At 38.8% G+C, this 24,965-nt stretch overlaps 1 protein-coding gene across 1 annotated transcript in view; it reads left to right on the top strand.

The window, feature by feature from the left end:
* Positions 1–24,965, top strand: part of ANGPT1 (angiopoietin 1) — a 256,479-nt gene that overhangs the window by 139,163 nt on the left and 92,351 nt on the right. Inside the window, exons 2-3 of the mRNA XM_075213959.1 lie at positions 4,775–4,930; positions 10,704–10,825. Of these exons, the coding sequence (XP_075070060.1) occupies positions 4,775–4,930; positions 10,704–10,825 (278 nt within the window). The remainder of the gene's footprint in view (positions 1–4,774; positions 4,931–10,703; positions 10,826–24,965) is intronic.

Here is a 24,965-nt window from a genome sequence, read left to right as displayed (position 1 = left end):
ATTAACCTAAAATATTCCTAAATTGCGCCCCCCTTCAGCGCTGCGCCCTGGGCGGTCGCCCCTATGGCACAGCCCTAGTTACGGCCCTGGAAAGAGATATCTTCATAAAATTTCCATGGGTCTCATCATACAGTACCTGGCAGACTGTTGTAAACCTGATTAGTAGGAATAGATTTATAACGAACGCTGGAGTCAGATAATATTTTCTTTAAAGTTTTACTTCTTTCTTTGTAACCCTGTGATCTCTTGGAATCATTGAAGAGATGGTTTAGCTGAGAAAGTTGCTATGTTCTGTTAGAGATGTCACTTCAATTTTCAAGATATTTTTAGAGGAGACATTTCTGTAACTAAGATCTAAACAATGGATGTCTGATTGGATGACTGAATAGGCACAGTGGTTGCTTCCATCACTATTCAGTAATTTGCACTTTGGAGGATTTCTAAATTAAAAATTCTTGGGGTCCTATTAATGCAGAAGTCCTTTAAGGGGATGTTCCGGTTTTTGGAAACCCCCCCTTAATGTAAACTGCCGTATATATAATATTACCAGCTGTAAAACTACTGCGGAGCTCTACTAAAGAGGACTGGAGTGGTCAACGCTGTGAGCTGTGGCTGGATCCGATTTACGGTAATGTAGGAGAACCCCCTCAGTTATTACATGGGGGAGTGCATTGAAACATCAAACTAGCATTAGTAATACTTTTGCAAAAGCGATGCATCAAAAATCTAATTATACACCTATGTCTTAAGTTAGGTACACACTACAGGTTTTTTGTCCAATAATCGACTCAACCAGCCGACATACGACCGCTGGTTCAAAAGTCGGGTCAGTGTGTGTAGTGACACGATGGTCGAAAATCTGCCCAAATGGACGATTATCGCCTCATTTGGTTGGTCGTACCATTAAATACTTTCGTTCCAATCTCATTTCCGCTGTGTAGTGTGTATAAACTTCCATCCGATCCACAACAGTGAGTACAAAATTACAGTCATTGCTCACGACAACATGGCTGTAAAAAGTCGCTAAAGGGACGTCCGCTCTTCCCTTTATCGTCCTAAACAAGGCTAGTGTGTATGCAGTCCATGGACCGAGCGATCGGAACATCGATCGCATGTAAAATAGATCGGAATAAAACGTTGGTGGAAAATTCTGTAGTGTGCACCTAGCTTAAGACAAAGAGAAAATAAAACACAGGGTTAATGCACATTTATATGGATTACAACATCAGATAATACATGTCTCAAATGTAGCTGTTTATTCAAAAACTGTTCTATGATTGTGTCCCTGTGATGCCTTTTAGAACCAAATACACATAATTAGCTTATATATCATAAGCAGAATATCCAGTCCTCAATTATAAGTTTATTATGTTCCCCAAAATATTTTAGTTGCACCTTTTAGTTCACCTTATAGGGAGAAGAATGCATCTTAATCATACTTGCCAACTCTCCCGGAATGCCCGGGAGAATCCCAAATTCCGGGTAGGTCTCCCGGACTCCCGGGAGAGCTGGCAATTCTCCCCCATCTGCCCACTTCCTAGTGAAGTGGTCACATTTCAAGCATCCATGATGCAATACTCCGGGAATCGCATCATTTTGCCCCCTGTCCCCGTGTTAAACTGACGCGTTTGGGTCATTACGTTACATTGGGCGGGGTCAAAATGACGCGATTCGCAGACCTCCACCCCCTCACGCTACCTCTACTCCGGGACTCCACTCCCAGAGGCCAGTCTTTAAAGGTTGACAACTATGATCTTAATGCGAATGACCAGCTTGTCTTTAACTGACTGTGATTCAGGTTTGTCTTCTTAGGAAGTGGGTAGAGCTTGTATTCATTGCTTTTAGAAATTAAGCTAAGCTCTACATACAAGGGAGTAAACAACTCTCTAACTGATCTACCTTTCGATGATTCCAGGTTTTTTTCAGAACTTAAAAAACTATTTGTGTCCTGTTCCAGTTTGTTAGGTTTCGTTACCTGGGATCCCCTTTCTCTCTGCTCCAATCCAATGGGTGAAATAGGGGGACTGGAGGATCAGATCTGCACCATAGACTATGGACCTGAGTCTTTAAGGAGAGCCAAGCAAATAAAAAATGGAGTAACTTTGCACATGTGCAAAACCATGTTGCATTGGAGGGGGAGGTAAATTTAAAATGTGAGGACAGATTTATAGTTGGAGATGGGCATGTCCTAGATAAACTTTAAATCTCGGTGTAAAACTAAAGCTATCAAGTATTTGTGTGTTACGTGAAAAAACAGCCAATATTTTGCTTACATGTAAAATAATAAACTAATTTGCACCCCTTGCGTTGTAACATGGTTTGTCCAAGATAAAATGTACTCCTTTTTTTACCTTGCTCTCCTTAATGACTCAGACCCACTGAGCACATTGTGTGTTTGTTTTAAACTGCATGTAACTTGGCTCTGCATTCTCCAACAAGGAACGGATCTCAAGATACGTGTGGTGATGACTATGGGCGTAGGTTTACTCTGCTGTACTAGACCAGACAATGCAGGATACCTACAATACCTATGTGGAATATAAAATCTCAAAAGAACGCATAGAAAAAATTATATATTTATTTAATGTTACATTTCAGTATCATAGTCATTTATGATTATGCATGGACATTTTTTAAAAAATATTCTTTGTTTTTGTTCTTCAAAGACATTTATTAGGGTGTATTTTTTGTCTACTGTACATAACAGACATTTTTACAGTTGCTCTTGATTGCAAACACATGTTATAGCTGTATACTCAGCCGTGGGCTCTGGTAATTGGCACTTAGTCTAGACCTCTAGCTGGAGCAAGAGATATGGCAGGAAACCAGCGTATTTCTGTGTGCGCCTGAGCGGGACTTGGACGCGGCTGCACTGGAACGCCCTTACTGTACATTGCCTACGTAATTCCGCCCCGTTCCCTCCCCAAAATGGTAGGCTGAATTAAGTGTCGTCTGTGCCGAAGATGACTTGAACGTGGCTGCGTTCTGTTGTATATCACCAAGTTTCGAGCATTTGCAGACTGATTTTGCCGGCGATACGCACAAAATCGGCAGATACGTTCCTTAATGACTTAGGTGCATTCAGTGTAAGGAGGAGACGTGCTTCTAAGCCCAGAGCCTACAGTAGCCATACTGCGACCTTCACATGTTGCAGCGTTGAAGTACAAAATACTGTGCAACAATGCAGCGCAATGCAAGTCCGCTTTTTTAAAAATTAAAACTCTAGAATCTTTCCTTAATTCCTAATGTTTGATGCATAATAAATGCTTTCTGTAGGCTCTCCGCTCTTTATATACATCTTTCAATGAATTCCTTTTAAGTTTATGGAATACTATGATTTCTGGAGGCTTAGGTGTACCAAGACATGCCATCATTTATACATTGTTATAACATTAAATTAACAGCTGGGCCGTGCGCAACCATATCAGTCTATATTAATCATATCAGTTGTATAAGAAAAATAAACATGTATAACTTTGAACCTACTCTTTGTCGTGATGTGGTTTTATCTGGAAACTTTTGGTCGTAAGTTGAATGAATCATTTTATCCATACTTATGTGCTATGAAGTGGACTGTGTGGCATAATACTAGTAAAACGTTTGTAAACAACTGATACATATAAGACGTCTGAACGTCTCAAGGGCGATGATTCATCTGCAAGGAACAAAAGCTCAACGTTTGGTTTCTCTGGGGAAGGGGAACATATATTTTCTTTTCTATTGCTCTAATTAATTCCAACAAATTACAAATTAAGTTTCCTTCACCTTTAACCCTTTCTCGTGGTGACCTCGTAGTAATTAATCAAATGATCAAACTATACTATCTGGGCCAATTGCAATGATTAACGCAAAGCAACGCTAAATTTAAACTATAAGGGGCCTGATTCATTAAGGGACGAAATGTGCGTTTGTTTTAAAGCGCACGTAAATCGGGTATACGCACGCCCAAATTCAACAAGTAGCGGATGTGAAGATATGTCTGTTCTACTAGACCAGACACTGCAGTGTACGTCCAGCATATGTGGAATATAAAGTCAAAAAATAACACAGAAAATGAATGTTCCATGTTTATAAGATAGTCATTAATGACAAAGTATTAAAATATAAAAGGTTTTTTTTTCCACATAACATACACTTAATAGGATGTTATTAATATCTACTCTACATAAAATACATTTTGTACAGTTGCTTCTGATTGCAAACACATGTTCTAGCATGCAAACACAGCCGTCATCACTAGTAATCTGCACTGAGACCAGACCTGTAGCTGGAGCAAGAGATACACTGAGAAACAAGTACTTTTTAGATGCCCAAAGTTTGGATCGGATGTGGCAGCGCACGCTCGAGTTTGGCACCCCCTTACTGTATATTGACTATGGAAAAACGCCCTTTCCCCGGTCTGGTCCATCCCCGAAATTGTAGGCGGTAGTAAGTGTCCTTTGTGCTTGAAGATGATATGAATGTTGCTGTGATCTGTGGCGTGTAGCCGGTTTTTGGGCATGGGCAGCTTAATTTTACGGATTGTCTGCAAAATCGCCGTTTACGTCCCTTAATGAATCAGGCCCAAGGTGCCTAGTTGCTTTATATCATAGTGCTAATAATATTGCTGACACACACATACTTATAAATTATTATTATTATAACAACTTCTATATTACGTATAGAGTAACATATAGGATAATAAGCTGTTATGTTGATGCTTATAGATCAATATGAACATACGTTGTAAATGTAATATCACCCGTTCAACCTTTCATAATCCTGTTTTGTGCAGCTGGAGAACTACATTGTGGACAACATGAAGTCGGAGATGGCCCAGATGCAGCAGAATGCGGTTCAGAACCAGACGGCCACCATGCTGGAAATAGGAACAAGTCTGCTGAGCCAAACTGCAGAGCAGACACGGAAACTTACAGACGTGGAAACACAAGTAGGTGGAAATGGTCTCATCAAGAGAATAGTTACTACGGTGTCTTGAATAGGAGCCTGTCTTCAAATGTACGTGTGAAATGTAGAGACTATGTTTTAGGTGTTGTTAGATACATTAATTTGGGGTCACCTTCTATCTGGGCACGAAAAATATAGCAAGTGAAATATTGTGACACTGTGTTAGATTAAAGAAAAGAGGTAGAAATCTTCCCATTGATCAAAGGTATTACGTTTCCTGTGTGTTCCATCAATTAAATGTTAACAACACATTGTGTCATTTGTGTCTAAAGTGGGTTCAATTTTGTAAAACTATTCACAGCTGTGATGCACCTTTTCTAACACATACTTGCCAACTCTTCCTGAATGTCAGGGAGACTCCCTGAAATAGGGGTGATCTCCCTCACTACCTGAAGAGTCTGGCATTCTCCCTGATGCTGAGCCAGTACAAGACGTGGTTGGCTTCGTCATCTGTGGCATGATGACACAGTTCAGAAATTGTGTCCTATGTCCATGTATTGATGCCTATGGAGGTGGCCATGTTTATGGAGACCAAGATTTAATCAAAGACTGACAGGTAAGACAACATGACTTCAGTAATGGAGACAGAAATGTAAAAGACACTTCATTCTCTAGAGATTCATTAGCTGCATTTCCCGGGAGAGCAAGGCAACCTCCTGGTTCTCGCCCCCACAATAGATAAGTGGCGGTTCTTAATGACGCACATATTGCCCCCTGCTGTAATTGGCCAAAAGTGTGACAATCGTTTAGGGGCGGGGCCAAAATTATGTGATTCATCAAGCCCCTCCCCCAGGATCTCCCTGAAGCCAACAAGGAAAAGTTGGCAAGTATGTTCTAACGTTTGACAATCTTGGAAGTGTGGAATGAAATCTTTCCTTATTTTTTTCGAGGGCTGTGACTGCGCAGCGCCCCACCCATTGATTCATATGTGTTTTTACTCATTAGAGCTTTCAGCTAGGGTCCTTCCTATCTATAATCTTTCTGCAAATTAATTATCAGTATAGGTGTCTATATGAATGAGGTCACTCTTGACGCGGCAGAAGGACAGTTTGATCATAATACGCACTACTAAACATGTTTATTTCAGATATTATATTGTGTATTGATATTATTAAGTCTAATACACAAATGTTTGTTATTAATGTTTTTTAGTGTATAAAGTGTGTTTCTGCATTCTTATCCCATAGTTTCTAAGATTAGTCACAGCTGTGATGCGCCTCTTGTAAAATTTTACCCCCTTTATTTTTTCTTTGACATTCTAAGAAAATAATATTACAGCAGAGTATGCTGAATAAAATTTGATATGATGTATTGTGCTCTAAAGGGAGGCATTGCAGCGTTTCAGTAATGTTTCTGAATAGGCTGAAGAATCACTGAGTAAAGAACTTAATTTATGTTTTCAAAAACAATATAACAACCAGATGCCAGTAGTCACAGTGGTTGTACAAGCACATTAGCAAATTACACGGTGAGGAAATGTATTGGTTAGTGGGCATAGAACAAATAGCGATATCTTTAAAGCTTGTATTAATGGACTATGCAGGGGCAAGCATAGGATTTGTAGAGAGGGGGGTTTTCACGCCACGCCGCCAGTGGGCATGACCAGCATGCATGGGGGCGTGGCTATAATTTTAGACAGTGCCTGGCTGCTCTCCAACTCTTCCTATCCCTATAATATACATGGGCAATGCTGTGTGCACTACTGTTAGGTGCACGCAGCTCTCCCTTTTCAAGCAGAGCCATGTGAAGCGGGGGCAGGGTCCAGCCACCTCAATTATACAGTGCCCCAGGCTTGGAGGGGGTTTCCAGGCATTAGGAAACCCCCCTCGGTTTGCCTATGCTATGCTAGACTGTGTGGGGGGTATAGAGCAGAATAAGGAAAGACGGGGGGATTTCCAGGGGTGGGGTGGGGGGAGCTGGGGAATGAGGGCAAGCCTGGGACCCCTAGTGTCTATAGGTTCACTATGTGGGGAATAGAAGCTTCACACATGATTCAATCCACATTTTAAAATTAGAAGGTACTGAACTAAAAATCTAGTGGCGCCTCTTCTGATCACTAAAGCTGAAGTACAACTTGGCTTATGTAAATGAGATGCTAATAACAACCATACATCTACATATGTGAAAGATCTAGAAGATTATCAAAACTATAGATATCTGAGAAGAGAAGATCTGATTTGGGGGTGGGAGATATTTTCCTGCACACAGCTGACTTCTGTCCTATAATTGTATTGAAGGACAATGCAGCCGTTCTGTCTTCAGCCTGAAATGGCTAATAACGTAGAATAATGACTTGCACTCAAGCATGTTCTTGTTGATTTTAGCATTTGTGGGAACGTGGCACAGGATACTTGTACTCCAGAGTGTACTAAATACTAATATCATCCCTATAATTCTTACACTCTGCTGCCTCTTCTGCCTAAATATTACCTTCCCCAGGTACTGCCAGACATAACCAGACTTACTAAATTATACCCTCAAGAACTCTCTAGTTGCTTCCGCATAGTGGTAGGTTTGCAAATCTAGTTATAACCAGCCCCCACAAAGGTAGCAAAAATGCTAATTCATCCTTAGTCCAAAGATTTAACAAAATAAAATAACTTTATTGGTAAATGAATTTGGTTTTGCCACCCATAACACATCTCTAGATATCTTCCGAAGGGTGGTTACGCACTGGCGTCAAGATAAAGTTATTGACAGCGCAAGTCAAATGCGATCAAGCTTGACATGTAGTAGATACACAGCGAACGAGCTGGAGGTACTTACAACAGGCGCAAACTAAAGTGGATATGAAACCATTGGTGCCAATAGGTTCCAAACACATTTATATTTAAAAAATGCTAGTAAAACATGAATTTTAATACCACTGGGTAACTGGCCTGAGTTTGTCTGCAGTATATGGTAAACAATTTCAATGCATTGCGTAGAAGATCGCTTGGGGTAGAAGTGCAATTACAGGTGTCTGAAATTCTCCCCTTAGACACATTTTACTGATTAAAGTTAAAGAGAAACTGAGAAACTATTGCACTTCCATCTCCATTGCTGCACAAGTGATTGTTCTGACTCAATAGATAGCAATTATAGGCTTTCCAGAACAAGACATCTATATAATATTTGTTATATATATTTTATGTAGTACTTGTAGAATATGCATATCTATAATATAAATGTCTAGTGGCGTGTGTTAGTCTGTCTGTGTGTGTGTGGACAAAATAAAACCAAGCTGCAGCGCCACCTGCTGGGCGGAGTTATACACTGACCTACTAAATTCTTAGTGTGTGTGGGAAAAAAAATTCAGAAAGGGCTGAAATTTGGTATACTAAGATGTTTTTAATTTGTTAATTTAATTTGTTAATTGTTAAAAGTGTTTATAAAGATTTAAAAAATATATATATATATTTCTTGAAGGAGAAGTGACAGTTGGGAGTGGTTGGTGGTTGGTGGTTGCTGGGGGTGACAGTGGGGAGTGGTTGGTGGTTGCCGGGGGTGACAGTGGGGAGTGGTTGGTGGTTGAGGCCTGGGCTATGGCCTAAATGCATGACAAGAACCTTTTTAACACCTTAAGTAGCTTGATTTGACTAGAATGCATGAGTATCATGCACGGGTTAACTTGTATAGGTATATATATATATATATATATATATATACTGTACATAGAATACAAACTTTTTGGTGAAAGCAAAAGTTTAACCCCCCTCCTTCCCCTATAAAAGTCCTGCAGTTACCCCTAAATTGAAAGTCAACACAGAGGGTGTACAGCAGAAAGCTTCCTGTGTTAGTGCTGATTCTATTTAATGAATATATTGAATACACCATTCATTTGTAGGTTAAGGTCACAAAGTAAACTAAACAACACTAAAGTTCAAATAAACACTGGAACTAATAGCTGCGAGTGATACATACACTAGTCTAAATAAATTAGTTGTTTCTGTTCATTTCTCTTTGAACTAGATGATTAATTTTCAGTTTTGTTTGATTGAACTTTTATTTGTTTGTATAAATTCTGCTCTAGCTTCACAATATTTGCACCTGTGACCTGACACTGCTTCCGAATGACCAGAAACAAGGATTAATGTTTTGGTCATTAGGCAGTTCTGCATACCGCCTGCTAGAACATTATGCAAAATGGACTATTTTCTATGTTTAGATAATTTAATGGACTAATTCAAAATCATCAATTACAGTATATTTAGTATATGAATATTACCTAGTAAAGACTTTTTCTTAAAATGTGCTGTCTTTTGGGTTCTTTTGTATGAAACGGTGCATCCAAAACAGTTAGATTTGGGCCAGTAAATCCCAAAAAATCATGGAACCCAACAGTAAAACATCTTTATTTTCTTAAGTGTAATGTCAAATAGTTATTAAGTATGCTCTTCGGGCAATACATATCATATACAATTTTCTGAAATAAAACCTAAAGGTAGTTTATTTAAGTTTGAAGCAGAATACCCCTCATCTGAAACTTGTCCAATCCATTTACTGTTAATAGTATAGTGGTCTATTTGTGGCCTCCTGAGGTGCTTGCAACATTTATTTCTCTAGATATCTGCATCTGTGGAAACGAGTGGAACAGTTTTATGTATCACTGTAGAATGGGGAATGAAAGGAGTGGTAGTGCATTGAAGCCTAAAAATCCATAACTATGGCTGATTTGCTTGCAGTCTACTATGTAACAGGAATGCTCTATACAGATTGGTTGATTCAAACTTAGAATAAACAGTGCTTTTAGCAAACGCTGGACATACCCCAAATTCTACATATTCCACTATTTGTTTGCCAGGCAGGTGTTGGCACTGAATTCAATCTATAGTGATCGATGATTCCTGTTTTTGCTACTTTCACGCTATGTTTATATTCCCGTGAAGGCAGCACATACCAGCGGAAGACTGGAGCATAGCAAAGTATCTATGTGTAAAAGCCGTAATTGATCCAGTTTGCCAACCTGGCACGACCCCGTGGAAAGCACTTTTCGGATTTAATTGTTCTTTATTCAGAAGATACATTTACTATATATGTTTACTTTCTTCCCAGATCTGTGTGTTTTAATAATGCTCTTCTATTCTCCTACACTTTACAAGCACGGGAAAGAATTCAGAGTGGATATAGAAAACGAGCTATGGTTACTAGATTATTGTTTTTTTGGACACCAGATATTGTGGTTTCCAAATAAAATAGATGTGCATTGTTTAACCAAAAACAATTAAACTGTTTATAGAGCGTAGAACGAGTAATACGCCAAGGCAAGTTATCCTATTCCCAGCTTAAACATGTATTTTTTTGGTTTCTTTCTCCATTATGGTTAATTCAGAAATCACAGCCTTTAATGTTATCATCATTTAAACAGGAGCTGATCCAGTTGTTTTTAGTTCCCCAAATCCCTCAGCCACTATGATTTTGCTGAGCAGCAGAGTTGTCAGTGCTAAGTCTGCGTGTACAAAAAAAAAAAATGGCTGTCAGACCTCACAAGTCCCCTGGGTCAATGAGAACGCACAATGTCATCACATAAAGCTTTCTGGTGGACCACCATGCAAATACCAGGGGAGAGATATAACTGCAGGTTTGCAATAACATTTACTTATGGCTCAATGACATACATTCATTGCTTAGGACTGTCATAATACATCCTTACGTTATCACGCTGGGCTTATTTTCTTTCGCTCGCTTTTCGTTAGACTAGTATTATATTTTTCGATCCCTACTAATTTAATACGACAGTTTGAAATATTACAGCTTTTTTTTTTTCTTTCTTTAAGGTTCTGAATCAGACGTCCCGACTTGAGATACAGCTGTTGGAAAACTCGCTGTCAACTTACAAGCTGGAAAAGCAACTCATACAGCAGACTCATGAAATTATAAAAATTCACGAAAAAAACAGGTAATTGGAATTTTGAAATGTTTTCAATCTACACTGAGTGGTTTTAAACCAGTCATCTGTTTACACCTAATATTAAAAAGAGAAATTCAATGCATTGTTAAATATTTGTCTGGCTCAAAAGGAAACAATTATTTAGTTTTATTTTTTTCTTAGTAATTTAGCAGAAATATAAAACAATTTTATTTTAATCTCATGGGTGTTGAGAAAATAATTTTAATGGTGTTAAGAAAAGGTGCTGAGTTTTTCTTTGACTGCTAATTCTAAGGTTAAGCTTTAGCACAGCAGGAAATAAAAGACTGCAAGCTGACTCAATTAACTTTGCACAGTTTGTCGGTTATCGTTTTAAGTGCATGCTCTGTGGACCAGAAAAAAAAAATATATTAAAAGATATGATTAACAATTATTTATATAGCGTCAGCCTATTCGACAGCGCTTTACAATTTGGAGCAAACAAAAAACAATAAAGCAGGTTGAGCATTAACAGACAGACAAAGGAGGTGATTAAATTGCGCTGGACATCACCGCAATGTTCGACTATTACGGTAAAGAATCTCGGCTCATTTTGCTGTGCACCTCTATGGGGAGAGAGAAAAACTGAGCTGATACTCCCTACCTCTCCGTAGATTGTTCCCATAAGACATTGCGCTGAATGTCCCCCAAAGAGTTAAACAGGTCTATTTCGCAATGTTACAATTTATAGAACTTACAATACAGATATCGAAAAACAAATTAATTTGGTTGCACACAAAACAATTTGGTTTTATAATACAATCATTTTTATCAAATAGGTACAAAATTATTGTGTCTGTGATCAATATCCTATTTAACTGATTGGAAAATTTCTGCCAAAAAGCATCCAGGGCCTGATTCATAACCTGCAAGCAACTTGGGTCTAAAAAAAATTCACGAACTTTCGAGTGTTTGCCCGCTTGTGTTTGTGCAGAATATTTGTGTATTGCATAGCAAAAACTATAAAGTTATTAAAAAAAAAAAAGAACGGAACTTGAGCGTAGTTCCAACTGTATTAAGTTCAAAGCGAATCTCAAGATTCGTTTCAATTGAATCTGGGTATAGTACGCTCTGCCTAAACGTTACTTGCTGTATGTTAACAGACAGAACAGACAGCAGGATATGCACATGCATATGTGTGATATAAAGTCCCATCAGAACGCATGGGGAAAAAATATTTTATAAAATAAATTAGCAACTCATAATACTCTAATCATTAATAGAAATTATTTTTTTTTAAAAAAAGTTTTTTTTGTTCTTTACATTAAATGATTAAAATCAGGATGTTCTTAATGCTTACTGTACATACAATGAGCTTTGATATTCGCTCTTACTTGCATACAAATGTCTTTGGTAGCTAGTAATAGGCAAACCAAGGGGGGTTTCCTAGTGCCTGGAAACCCCCTTCCAATCCTGGGGCACTGTATAATTGAGGTGACTGGACCCTGCCCCCGCTTCACACGGCTCTGCTTGAAAAGGGAGAGCTGCGTACACCTAACAGTAGTGCACGCAGCATTGCCCATGTATATTATGGGTATAGGAAGAGTTGGAGAGCAGTCAAGCACTGTCTAATATTATAGCCACGCCCCCATGCATGCTGCTCACGCCCACTGGTGGCGTGGTGTGGAAACTCCCCTCTCATATCCTGCGTTTGCCCCTGCTAGTGGCATACATACGTGTCTTTTTTAATACAGAGATGATGCCGTGGTAGTCATCACTATCAGTCGACATTTACACCTGTAGTAGGAGCAAATAATATCGCTATACAAATGTACTTTTCAGAAACCCAGGACTTGAATCGGCCTCATCTGCACGCCCTTACTGTACATTGCCTACGTTCATCAACCCCTTTCAACCCCCTGTTCCGCCCTTCAAGACGTAGGCAGTCGTAAGAGTAATTTAGTGTTATTTGCATTCAGACATGAATTTCATGCAGTTACGTTCATGGGCGATCCGGAGGATGGACAGAGCTATGTCACACAAGATACGGTACTCAGACGGACTTACGTCAGAGCATGAATTAGGAACCTTAGTGTCTATATTATAACTGTTCATAGTTGATGAGGTTGAAAAAAGACACCAGTCCATCAAGTTCAACCTATTTTGGATCTCCTGCGATCCTGCACTTATATCTGAAATTGATCCAGAGTAAGCAACCGCCAATCTGTTTCAATTGTGAAAATCCCCCCAGACCCAATATTGCAGTCCTATTTTTACTCTATATCCACTATTATCCTTCATTTTTATTAACAGTAGTATCCCTGGATACACTTTTCCACTAAAAATTTGTCTAACCCTTTCTTAAACATATCTATTGAATCTGCCATCACAACCTTCCCTGGCAGCGAATGCAAATGATACTATCTTATTCTGCATCAAATTTGGTAAGTGCGAAGTGTTTTTATCTTAATAATTGAGTGGATTGAAGACTAATGTGATCATAACTATGGATTCTCAATTTTCAAAGTGGTTCATTGAAACCGTTCTAAAATGTTAAAACTTCATAATAAATTCTGGAACTTTAGATAGACCAAAACAATTGAGCTAAATTTGAGCGAGGTGAACGGGTTTGACCATGTTCGTAGTTAGTTTGAACTTGCTCGAGCTTGGTCAAGCTTAAATGTCTTCATTGTACTGTAGTTTTAAACTTTTGTTATAAAATATAGCCAGTTAAAGAAAAGCAAAATAAACCTTCAATGGTGCTAGAACAATTGTAAATAATATGTCGAATGACTCTAGTTAAGCTGCTGAATAAAGAAGTTTGTATGTTCTCCCCGTGTTTGCGTGGGTTTCCTCTGGGTGCTCCGGTTCCCTCCCACATTCCAAAAACATACTGGTAGGTTAATTGGCTGCTATCAAAATTGACCCTAGTCTCTCTTTGTGTGTGTGTGTGTGTGTGTGTCTGTGTGTGTGTTAGGGAATTTAGACTGTAAGTTCTAATGGGGCAGGGACTGATGTGAGTGAGTTCTCTGTACAGAGCTGCGGAATTAGTGGCGCTTTATAAATAAATGGTGATGATGATGATGAGGTTGCCACCCTCCGCTATTATTATTATTATTATTATTATCATTTATTTGTTGGCCGCCACAAGGTTTCCGCAGCGCCGTACATAGTACAAACAGTAGACCATACAGGGTTAAACAGTACAGAACGATAAACACAAAGTACCAATGCTTCAGTAACTCCAGGACAGCCATATGTAGTAAGGACAGAGCAGAAGAATAGGTATGGAGACACGAGGGAAGAGGGGCCCTGCTCATAAGAGCTTACATCCTAAGGGAGGGTGGACAAATCAGACACGAGAGGGAGCTGGTGATGCCAGGGGAGAGAAGAAGGGGCCAGGGGAGAGAGGGAATATCGAGCAGAGTAGATGAGGGGTTAAGTGGATGGTTGATAAGCTTTGAGGAACAGGTGAGTTTTAAGTGTTCGTTTGAAAGAGCACAGATTGGGAGCGAGATGGATGGAACGAGGGAGGTCATTCCAGTGCAGGGGGGCAGCTCGGGCGAAGTCTTGGATTCTATTAAATGTACAGAATGAAAACAAACTCATGTAGCTCTAATCAGTAATAAACATAGCAGATGACCAAAAACATTCAGTGTACACTGCTGTTAATACTTCCAAAGGAAAAGTAATTCTGTTATAAAGAGCTCCCAGTCTCGTATACATTCCAATTAAAAATCTTTTTCATAGATAAACAGATAATTTATTGATCCAGTAGAAATAATCTAGTCACAGATATTCCATATGAAGAATAAAAAAGATATGCATTTTCAAACCGGATTATTTGGTCTATATAGCACCTTGTTCATAAGATAGTGAATATTGCATTAAGGAGAAATCGAATACCTCACATTCGTTAAGTCTATCTTATGACAGTGCTCACCTGTCTAACTTGCGATCTTCCCGGGGTATGTGCCTATAGCAGATAATCTGCGATGTCTGTATTTGTAATCACACTCCGACACCCTCTTTCAATCAGTATTTACCATCAGCTGGCAGTTCCTCTCCGGCACACTAACAACTCGGGGGTTCGGATGTATGTCTCTATGGGTGCGATCCGGGGCCTGCTTATACTTAACCGTCTGCCGTGTATCAAACCGGGGCTCTGATCTGTTTAGCTGAGAGCCGCTTTACGGAACACTTGGGGGCACATTTATCAACACTCGCAAAATATGAAAAATAGTTTTCAATCCTTATCGCATTGATAAGGATTGAACTATTTCTCATATTTATTAAAAAAGCAACACAGGAACAGCAGTTCCGAAAAACTGCTGTTCCTGTGAAGTGGAAAACATACCACTGGCTCTTAGTTCCCAAAGCAGTATGCGGTCAACGGGGCTCCTCTTCCGACTCCAGTGCGCATGCGCCGAGTGAAACCCTCGGGCATGCGCACAAACATCTCTGCTCTCTCTCTGCAATTATAGTTGCAGAGAGAGAGCGGTGAGTGACAGGGAGGGATCATGTGATCCCTCAACACATGCGCTGTCCAGCTCTGCTCTTCGGAGCACTGAAACTTTTCAATTATGATAATGTAAACCAGCATGAACTGGCGTACATTGACTTGATTGAAAAGTTAACTTGGTTTATTGTTAAATAGCGTTACTGAGCACTCCCTGTTATGGGGAGTGCTTAGTACAACGATAAGAGATGCAAAGCAGCAGATATCTATGATATCTGCTGCGATGCTACAATCATAAATAGCAAATTAGTGTTTAATCAGTTTTCAGGGATTTTACAAGGGGGAAACCATTGATAAATAGGTCCCTTGGTGAAGTAGTTAAGTCTACGTGCAGTTTGCTAAATCCTGGATGGTGAAAGTCGCACTGAAGTAGTGCTCATAAAGCCGACTGGTTGTAATACCGCTACCAACCACGGATCCAAATTGACTCACATGGAAACTGGACATTCCAAAAAAGTCAGCTGACATGAGTTCAGTGAAGTATAATAAGTAATACCCTGACGCGTTTCATTACACCATGTCATTCATAAGAGGGAAATCAGTATAGCCATTTAAGCTTAAAAATGTTGGAACTGGCTCTTGGTCAAAATGATACATTGTATAATTCATTTTAACATTATTATTATTATTAATTTTTATTTATAGGGCGCCACTAGGCGTCCGTAGCGCCGTACAGGGACAAACAAAGTTACAATACAAGGTGAGACAGCACAGTACAGTAAACAATAAGCACAGTAACTCGGTGAGCTCAAAGCACAGCTAGAGGGGCGGGGGAGGGGAGAGGGGAAGGTCCTGCATACGGCTGAGCCTGAGAGGGAGGGCCCCGATGACAGAGAAACCCCCCAGAGGGGAGAGGAAGGAGCGAGAGGGGACACAGCTCCAAACTAAAACATCTTTTAGTTTGGAGCTGTGAATGTGAAGATCAAGTTTGAATTTGAGTTAACAGTTTAGCAGTTATAAGACAGGTCAAACATAAATAGACTTAAGGTCAGTTAGACCAATGGTGGTTCAATGGAACTTAACTCGTATGGTTTGAGTATCTCTAATCACAACATGTGTTCTTCAGTTGTTTATTGTTTTGATTGCCCTTTAATACAACAGTATGTATGAAGTTAAGTTTAAAAATATATTTAACGATAGTGATTAAACCTCTATTATTATGATTACTATTCTTCTTATTTATATATACCATGCTAATATATTCTGCAGTACAATTAAGGAGAACAATTTAACTCTTTCACCTCCAGGGCTCCATACAAAATGTGCACCTCCGGGGGGACACAATTCCCACACTTCAAAAACATACTTGTAGGTTAATTGGCTACTATCAAAGTTGACCCTAGTCTGTGTGTGTGTGTGTGTGTATGTTAGGGAATTTAGACTGTAAGCTCCATTGGGGCAGGGACTGATGTGAGTGAGTTCTCTGTACAGCGCTATATAAATAGATAATAATGATGATGATATGCATTGGCGATGTATGTGTATATATTTTGGCACTCTATCAATATCTATATGGTTTTGTATTTATCTACCCTGCGTATGTTGTATATATAGTATACATCTACTTCTATTTGTACCATTTTTTTTATATTAAATGCCCTTTAAGATACTCTACGTACACAAAATTTCCAGCCAGGCCCTAATTTGGTGAAGATAGAATGTTGGTGTAACTAACAGTACATTAATAGGAGAGCTGAGATTGAAGAGCATGCACCCAATTGTCCAAAGGAATATGAAAATATCATTCACTATTGACTTTTTCAAATAAATGAAGCTTAAAATCCATATTTAATTTTTTTTGTTCCACATTAATGCTTTTGTTCTGATTCAGTAAAATATTTTGTAAAGTGATCGCTTAATCTTAAATGTCGATCATGGTAAAAAATAAATAAACCGCATATTATTTTATATTATTACATTACTGCAGTGGACTGTGTCATTTGGAGGTTTTCCATAAGAATCCATTAGGCACTTTAAAATATTTTGCTTAATATTCCCAAAGTAATACTACTATTGAGATTTGTACAACTGACTGTCAAATGTGAAGACAGCACTATATAAATGTAATAAAACTGTGATGAAGTGATATTGTTCTATTATTGGCAGGAATAATATGTTCCTAATGAGTTTCTCATGGGGAAACAGTCTGGGCCTGATTAGTCAAGGCACGCATACAGAGAGGAATGTGCGTTTGTATCAGAGCGCACGGAATTCCGGACTGCGCACGTCCACATTCAGCAAGGACTGGATGTGAAGATACGTACCCATGCGGGGGGGGGATTCAAATGTCGGACATGGCACGGGCACATTGTCTTTAATTATGGTAGAAAACGCGGCTCATTTTCCCTCTATGGGGTGCCAAGAAAAATGAGAGGAGATCTCTGTCAAATATCCACAGCGAGGTGTCTCGTGGAAATTCCAGAGTAACTTTGCAGCTAATTGAATCTCCCCAGTGCAATATAAATTTGTAAAAGAACACACAGAAAAAACAAATATCCCATTAATGTCACCTGTTAATAATAATGATAAAACAGTAAAAACCTTTTTTTTTTTACATGTATTAGGATGTTTTTAAAGTCTATTGAGCATAAAATACATTTTTAAAGTTGCTCCTGATTGCAAACACATGTTATAGCATGCACACGCTACTGTCATCACTACTGATCAGGACTTAGATTAGTTCTGTAGCTGGAGCAAGAGATTCGTCAGATAAGCACGTCCCTAAGAGATGTCTAAAGCTTGAATCGGAAGTGGCTACGTGCACTTGTGATTGGCACGCTCTTACTGTACATTGACTACAGGCAAACGCCACGTACCCACCCCGTTCTCTCCCTGAAATCAGAGCCTGTAGTAAGTGTCCTTGTGTGTTTGAGGAGGAATTGAGTGTCGCTGTGTTCAGTGGCGCATGGTCCGGTTCTGGGCGTAGAGTTTATATGTTATGAAAACAATTGCCATGAAGCATCATTTTAACTTGAATAACCTAATACAGCAGGAACAACTTACTGACATGCAAACAAAATAAATTGCTATACTTTTACTACTGTGGTGTTTACACTGTAGCTGTTTCTACAGTTGACTGTGTTACTCTTTGTAAAGTAAACAATACTAAATCGCAATCATAATAATAATAATAATAATAATATATAATAATAATAATAATATATAATAATAATAATAATAACATCATTTGTTTTGTCCAAGCACGTTCTTTAAATGTCTAAATAAATATAATTTAATCAGACTTCAAGAAAGATCTGTTCACTCAATTTTATTAGATGTCAATCTTAATCTATGTCACCCACTTCTGTAAAACAATGCATTTACCAGCGTATCTCCTTAATGCTCATAACAGACATGCAGGGAAGCCTGGCTGTCAGACAGAGCCTATCCACCGCGCAAACAGAAGACCGCGGGGGGGCCACAGGACGGCCAGCCAGACACACTAGGTGCTTTGTTCCAGCAATGTGTACTCAGGCTGAGAAAGAAGAAGAGATCAAAGCCTGAAACTCACTCTTGCTGAACATGTTGCCAGTTCCTTCCCTCGCCCATCTTTTTGTAACTTTGTCACTTGCTATAAATTACTTTACAGGATAATCTGCTAATACAATGTGCCGCACCAGGACTGCTAGTTCTGTGAAGGAATAATGATGTATCCTGATAACCTTTATGAACAGATATGTTTAACACTTTGAAACACTAGTAGAAAGACTGTTCGCCACGGCGTCTGTGATTACTGTCCGCAAAAAATAAATAAATAAGTCACAATGTTTATGCCTGTCGGTCAAAGACAATAGAGACGCAACACCATCCGTTAAGGGTATTCAGCCGAAACATGATTACGAACACCTCATCATTTTGGCATTTGGATTCTGCTATTTAAAATTGTTATTACCCTATATTTATACAATGCTTACATACTACATCATCTTTCACAGCAGTCTCTGCCAAAGTGGAGTTTACAATCTATATTTCCTATCACATAAACACATGCACAGTAGGGTTCATTATGTCAAAAGACAATTAATATATCAGTATGTTTTTGGAGTTTGGGAGGAAACCAGATCACATGGCAAACACAGGAAGAACATTCAAACTACACACAAACAGCATCCTTGGTTGGAATCGAACTCATGTCCCCGACGACTTGAGGCAACGATGCTGACCACATTGCATCTGTGCTGGTCACGTACACTTTCAACAATTACCACGTATAAAGGAAGTGTTGGTAAATTTAACCCTCACTTTTTATAATATTGTCAAAAAGTTATTTGCAAGGGTTAGCAGCTTTGATAGCTGTGGATACAATTTCTGGGACATAAGCCATGACTTTTGTCACTCTTATGCGGATCCTCGTTGTTTGACGTATCGCTACAGTCAATGTAAATTCTTATCCTACACATCTGTTTGAGCAGACCTAACAGGTTTCCTTACATTTTTCATTATTTTGTGGACTTATAACCTAACATGAATCAGGCCCACAGTGCTTTCATTTAAGTATATTAAAATAAATATATGAGAGAAAAATAAGCCCGCGCTCAGTACATCCCACATTATATATGGTACCAGCTGCTTGGCGATAAGCCCGCGCTCAGTATATCCCATATTATATGTGGTACCAGCTGCGTGGCAATATAAATGCCCATATATGTAAAAGACAGTTGTCAGCGCTTATCCTTTAAACTGCATATCTGTATGTGTCTAGCAAAATGAAAACATGAGGTATTAGTTCATATTTTGATCAAAAGACTTAAGCCTGCATCCCAACGTCAAGGGTACCTCATTATATGCAGGTCCTACAATAAAATGTTGAACAATTATGGATTCTGTTTTTTGAATTATGGTCTATGCACAGCTTTTCAAGTTGCGATTTATTTATTGTGAATTGAGTGCATCCTCAGGTATATTTGTATTTATATTTATACAGATGTATATACACATACACTTATATATTATTTATTATTTTCTAAATAGATCATATCTCCCCATAATTAGTTTGATCAAATTAGTGCAAGCCAAAAACATTAACCGAAAGTAAATGGCTGGTTATTCTTAGAACATAAATCTAAAAATGCGTGTACTGTATGTAGGTTGTGATGTAGATATAGGTCCTAGAAATAAAATATATTTTTATATATTTTTTTACTTTATTTTATACAGTAGCATTTATTTTTCTTTCAGTTCTTGGCCTTCTCATGTCTCCCCTATGGCCAACTGTGGTAGATTCAGTGCCAGTCACCAGGACCACCATCAGTGGGGTACGGCTGGTACAGCTGTGAGGGGCCTGGACAGACTAGGGGGTATGTCCGGGACCCCGGTCTGTACCAGGCCCACGGTCTGACCGTCTGCCCCCCTCCACGATGTGAGGACTCCCAGTCACTGATAGGCGGGGTGACGTCATCACTGCGCGACTCGCTCTCCCTCAATAAGTAACCGGGAGCTGAGGAACTGGGTGACGGGGAGGGAGATAAGCAGAGCATTTAGTCTGATAGGGGAGGAGGGTGAGTGGAGAATTTCCTGTGAGGGGGGAAATGTACTATGCAGAGTGAGGGAGCATGTACGGCGAAGAGAGGTGGGGGGATTGCAAGATTGATTAGTACTGTTAGATCCAGGTTACACTGTGTTAGATCCAGGTTACACTGGACCTGTAAGTGATAACAAACAGACGAAAGAAGCCCCCTGGTACTTTCTTACTATTGATGATGTCATTATTTTGCCATCACAGGAGTATCTTCTATTAATATTAAAGCACGGCCTTCTGCCTACAGCTGTATGTGTCATCATTTTAAATGTAGTGAACAGTAATTGTGGGTCAAATAACCAAAAGCAGTAGTTCCTTACCACATCAGTGGAGTCTGTCGATGCACAGATGCCTTATTCAGCCAATGTTATTAAAGACACATTCCCACCCACAGTCTGTGCATCCACATTGGTGCAGGACTGGAACATTTACGTACCAAACCGCAAACATAGATTACGATTAGTGATTTCGGGATTTATTGCTTCAGCTACAATACATCTAAAATTTATGATGCATGTTGTGGCTTTAATGGATCATAGACATGTCAAATGGTATTTTATTTTAACTGAATAATGAAAGCCATGGTATGGTAAAAAAAAATAAAACAGTAATTATTACTATACTGTCAGAGACAATTACAATACAGTCATGTCATAATAAGAAAATAGTTTTAAAGGAAGTAAACAGTAGTGTGGAATTCATTTTAATGTTACAATATTGATTGGTATCTAGATAGTTATCATTTTCATTTCCTAAATAATGTGTTTTTTTTCTCCTTAAGTTACGTTAAATTAATAATGGGATTCAAATTGTTTCCTGACTTTTTATTGTCAAATATGTAAACTCTTAGCTTCTATGGAAGAATAACAAACTGATCTGGAACTTTCAGGGAGTTCGAACACTCAGGGCCAATAATAATATAGTTCTTTCGTCTATGAACAGAAATTATTCCTGTTATCAATAATTACTTAGAAAAGTGCTTTCATCTCCATCCAAATCACCCTAAGACGCGCGGATAAATGTTTGGCATTTCAAAGCAAATCAGTGACTTTGAAAATATAACTGTCCGATATATTTTTGTTCATGAAAAATTATTATGTTATAACTTCAGCTAGTTATTTTTAAAATACACCCCTCATAATTATGTTGGCAGATAATACGAAAATAAATTGTGTTCATGAAACTATTGACTTTGGAAGTGGAAGAATTTTCAGTATTTATTTTTGGCATAATTCCCAACTGTCCCGATGTAGGCATGACGCTCACGATTATTGGGGACCAAGCGTCTGACTGTCGGGAAATTTGGAGAAGAGCAGAGTGGTGGTAATCGGAGTGGAAGGGCTGGGGTTAGGGGAATGGGTTTGGTTGTCGCTTAGCGTTTCAGAAGCACTAAGTTGCTCATGGGGCCATTTCAGCGATAGCACTTATGCAATACCCCGAAGAACACTAACGTTAAATTGTTTACAGGTATGGTTTTCGAACTAGTGGTAAGTTAACATCATTTAAACTGTCCTTGTAGATTCGTTTAGTTCATGGAATCCATGCCAGAACTCACCTTATTGGGAATGCATTTTTCTTCTTTTTCATGTATGTATTTCCTATACAGGTACTCCTCACTTAACAACCTAGTTCCGTTCCTACGACTAGGTCGTTAAGCGAATTGGTCGCTAAGTGAGTACAGTACTGTAATATGCACCTACATGTATTGTAATCATTTTTAATGATTCTGAATAAAGAAATGGACTAAAGAAAACTGTATTTTGATAACTCTACATAACAGAAAATACACATATGTACAGTAAAGCTGTACAAACAGCAACAATTATAACAAAGAGGGGCCAGGGAGATCACGGCAAGGATATCTAAGGACCTGTGGGTGTATGAGTGGATCCTAGGTGTAGGTTTCAGGAAGTATTCTGTTAGTGTGGTTTGCTTCCCACGCTACGCGGGTAGTACGGGTGTGGCTACGTCCCGTCGCAAGGGCAGAGGTCATTAGCGCACTAATTTCCCCTGTTGATGAGTGTCAGGGTGCCGGTCGTAAAACCTGGTCGGAAATCGGAGTGGGCGATAAATGGGTAGGTCGTTAAGTGAGGAGTACCTGTATTGAAATTTTGAATGAACACTAACACTGGTGGGAAGAAAAATGTAAAGATCTTCAACACACATTTAAGTATATTTCCCTTTTTTCACTAGTCCAGGTAATTACAGTCAGTAACGCTGGAAACTCTTCTTTCTGTTCTATAATATTGTGTTTCTGGGAGATGTGGGTTCCCTTTTTAGAGTAATAAAGCTGCCATTGATAGCATCGCAGTCTTTTGTCTGATATTTCTTAATTCATTATTGGGAAGGAAGTGTTGTAAGTAATACAGAGTGTCAGAATGATACGTACTGTGTTTGAGCCGTGAATACAGTACTTAGAAATCTGGGCCCCGGTTGGGACATCATTCTTAGCATTCGAAACACAACAAAATTTTAAAACTGCAAAGTTTAAGCACCTCAGCAAAACATTGGAGGTGTAGAAGAAGAAAGTGTATTCTCATATACATAGAAACCAGGGGGTAAATGTATCAAGCTGACAGTTTTCCGGCGGGTTTGAAAAACCAATCAGATTCTAGCTATCATTTATTAGTGCATTCTACAAAATGACAGCTAGAATATGATTGGTTGCTATAGGCAACATCTCCACTTTTCAAACCCGCCGAAAAACTCTCAGATTGATACATTTACCCCCAAATTGGAAATGTAATATAATATTTTTATTAAATACTGTTGCAGTTACATACCACATGGCAACAACATTCCTGGGGATAAAAGGCAACCAATGTGGTTAAATAAGAAAGTATAGGAGGTAATAATGGAAAAAAAGGAGCATTTAAAATGTTAAAACTAGAAAGGACTAAAAATAAATTATGAAAATACAAGAAATATAGCAAAAATATGCAACTCTAATCCCAAAACTTTTTCAAGTACTCAAACAAGAAGGAAAAAGTACCAGGAAATAGATTGTGTAGCAGCAGAATTCTCAGTTACGCCTAAACAAGAATAAAACAGATAAATGAACTGGTCAAAATGACATCCTTTTTAAATGATTCACTAATTGAAAGTCAATTGTTATGGAAATATATTTCATCTGTGCAAACTTGGAGCTCCCACTGCGCACAGGGTTGAATACTTATGCAAATTAATTTTTTTCAGTTTTCATCTTTAAAAAAATAAAAACAATTAAGCAGACATATAAAGAACCATGAGCTTGAAAATTTACTTTAAGAGCCTACTGGTTCGCAAAAAAAATTAAATACTTTTCTGAATAATCTGCATAAGTGACATTTGTAACATAGCCAAATATGTAGACTTTTTAGGGGGTTGAATAATTTTACAAGCCGCTGTATATATAAAATGTGTAGAACTTTTGAATTTTACCCTTTTTATTATTATTATGTTTAAATTATAAGGCGCCACAAATGGTCCGCAGCGCCGTACATTACATATACAGAAAACAAAGACCCAAGACACAACATGATACAAAAAGAACAAAAAAAATATACAAACACAGGTAACAAGATAAAGCACATCAAATTATTTCTGGGACAATGAGTGAGAGTGATTGTAGAAATCAGCGAGAAGCTGGCCAAAGCTTAAGAAAACAGGGCTAGGGAAGCAGGCCAAGAGGTACAGAGGGTGAAGGAACAGTAGAAGGAGCACACAACCTAAAGGAAAGGGGGAGGCACAAATAGGGTGGTACTAACTGGGGGAGAGAGCTGGGACAAGGAAGTTAGGAGGAGGACTGATAGACTTGAATAAAGAAATGAGTCTTAAGGGCACGCTTGAAGCCTTTGAGAGTAGATGCTAACCTGTTGGAAAGTGGAAGATCGTTCCACAGCTGGGGAGCAGCCCGGGCAAAGTCCTGAGGAGGGGAGTGAGAGGAGGTGATTATTGAAGTAGTGAAGCGGGGGTCACGGGCAGGGCGGAGGGGGTGGGTAGGAGTGTAGGTAGAGATGAGATTGGATATGTAGGGAGGGGAAGATTGACTAAGAGCTTTAAAGATGAGGGTGAGGAGTTTAAATTGAATTCTGTAGGCCATGCGGAGACAATTTTGCTTACCTCTATGTATCGTTTTAGGTAATAACTTCATTTTAATGAATAAAGGCTATGAT

Source organism: Mixophyes fleayi, chromosome 5 (assembly GCF_038048845.1).
Source record: "Mixophyes fleayi isolate aMixFle1 chromosome 5, aMixFle1.hap1, whole genome shotgun sequence".
In the NCBI taxonomy this organism is placed as follows: domain Eukaryota; kingdom Metazoa; phylum Chordata; class Amphibia; order Anura; family Limnodynastidae; genus Mixophyes; species Mixophyes fleayi.
This window is presented reverse-complemented; position numbering and strand designations above follow the sequence as displayed.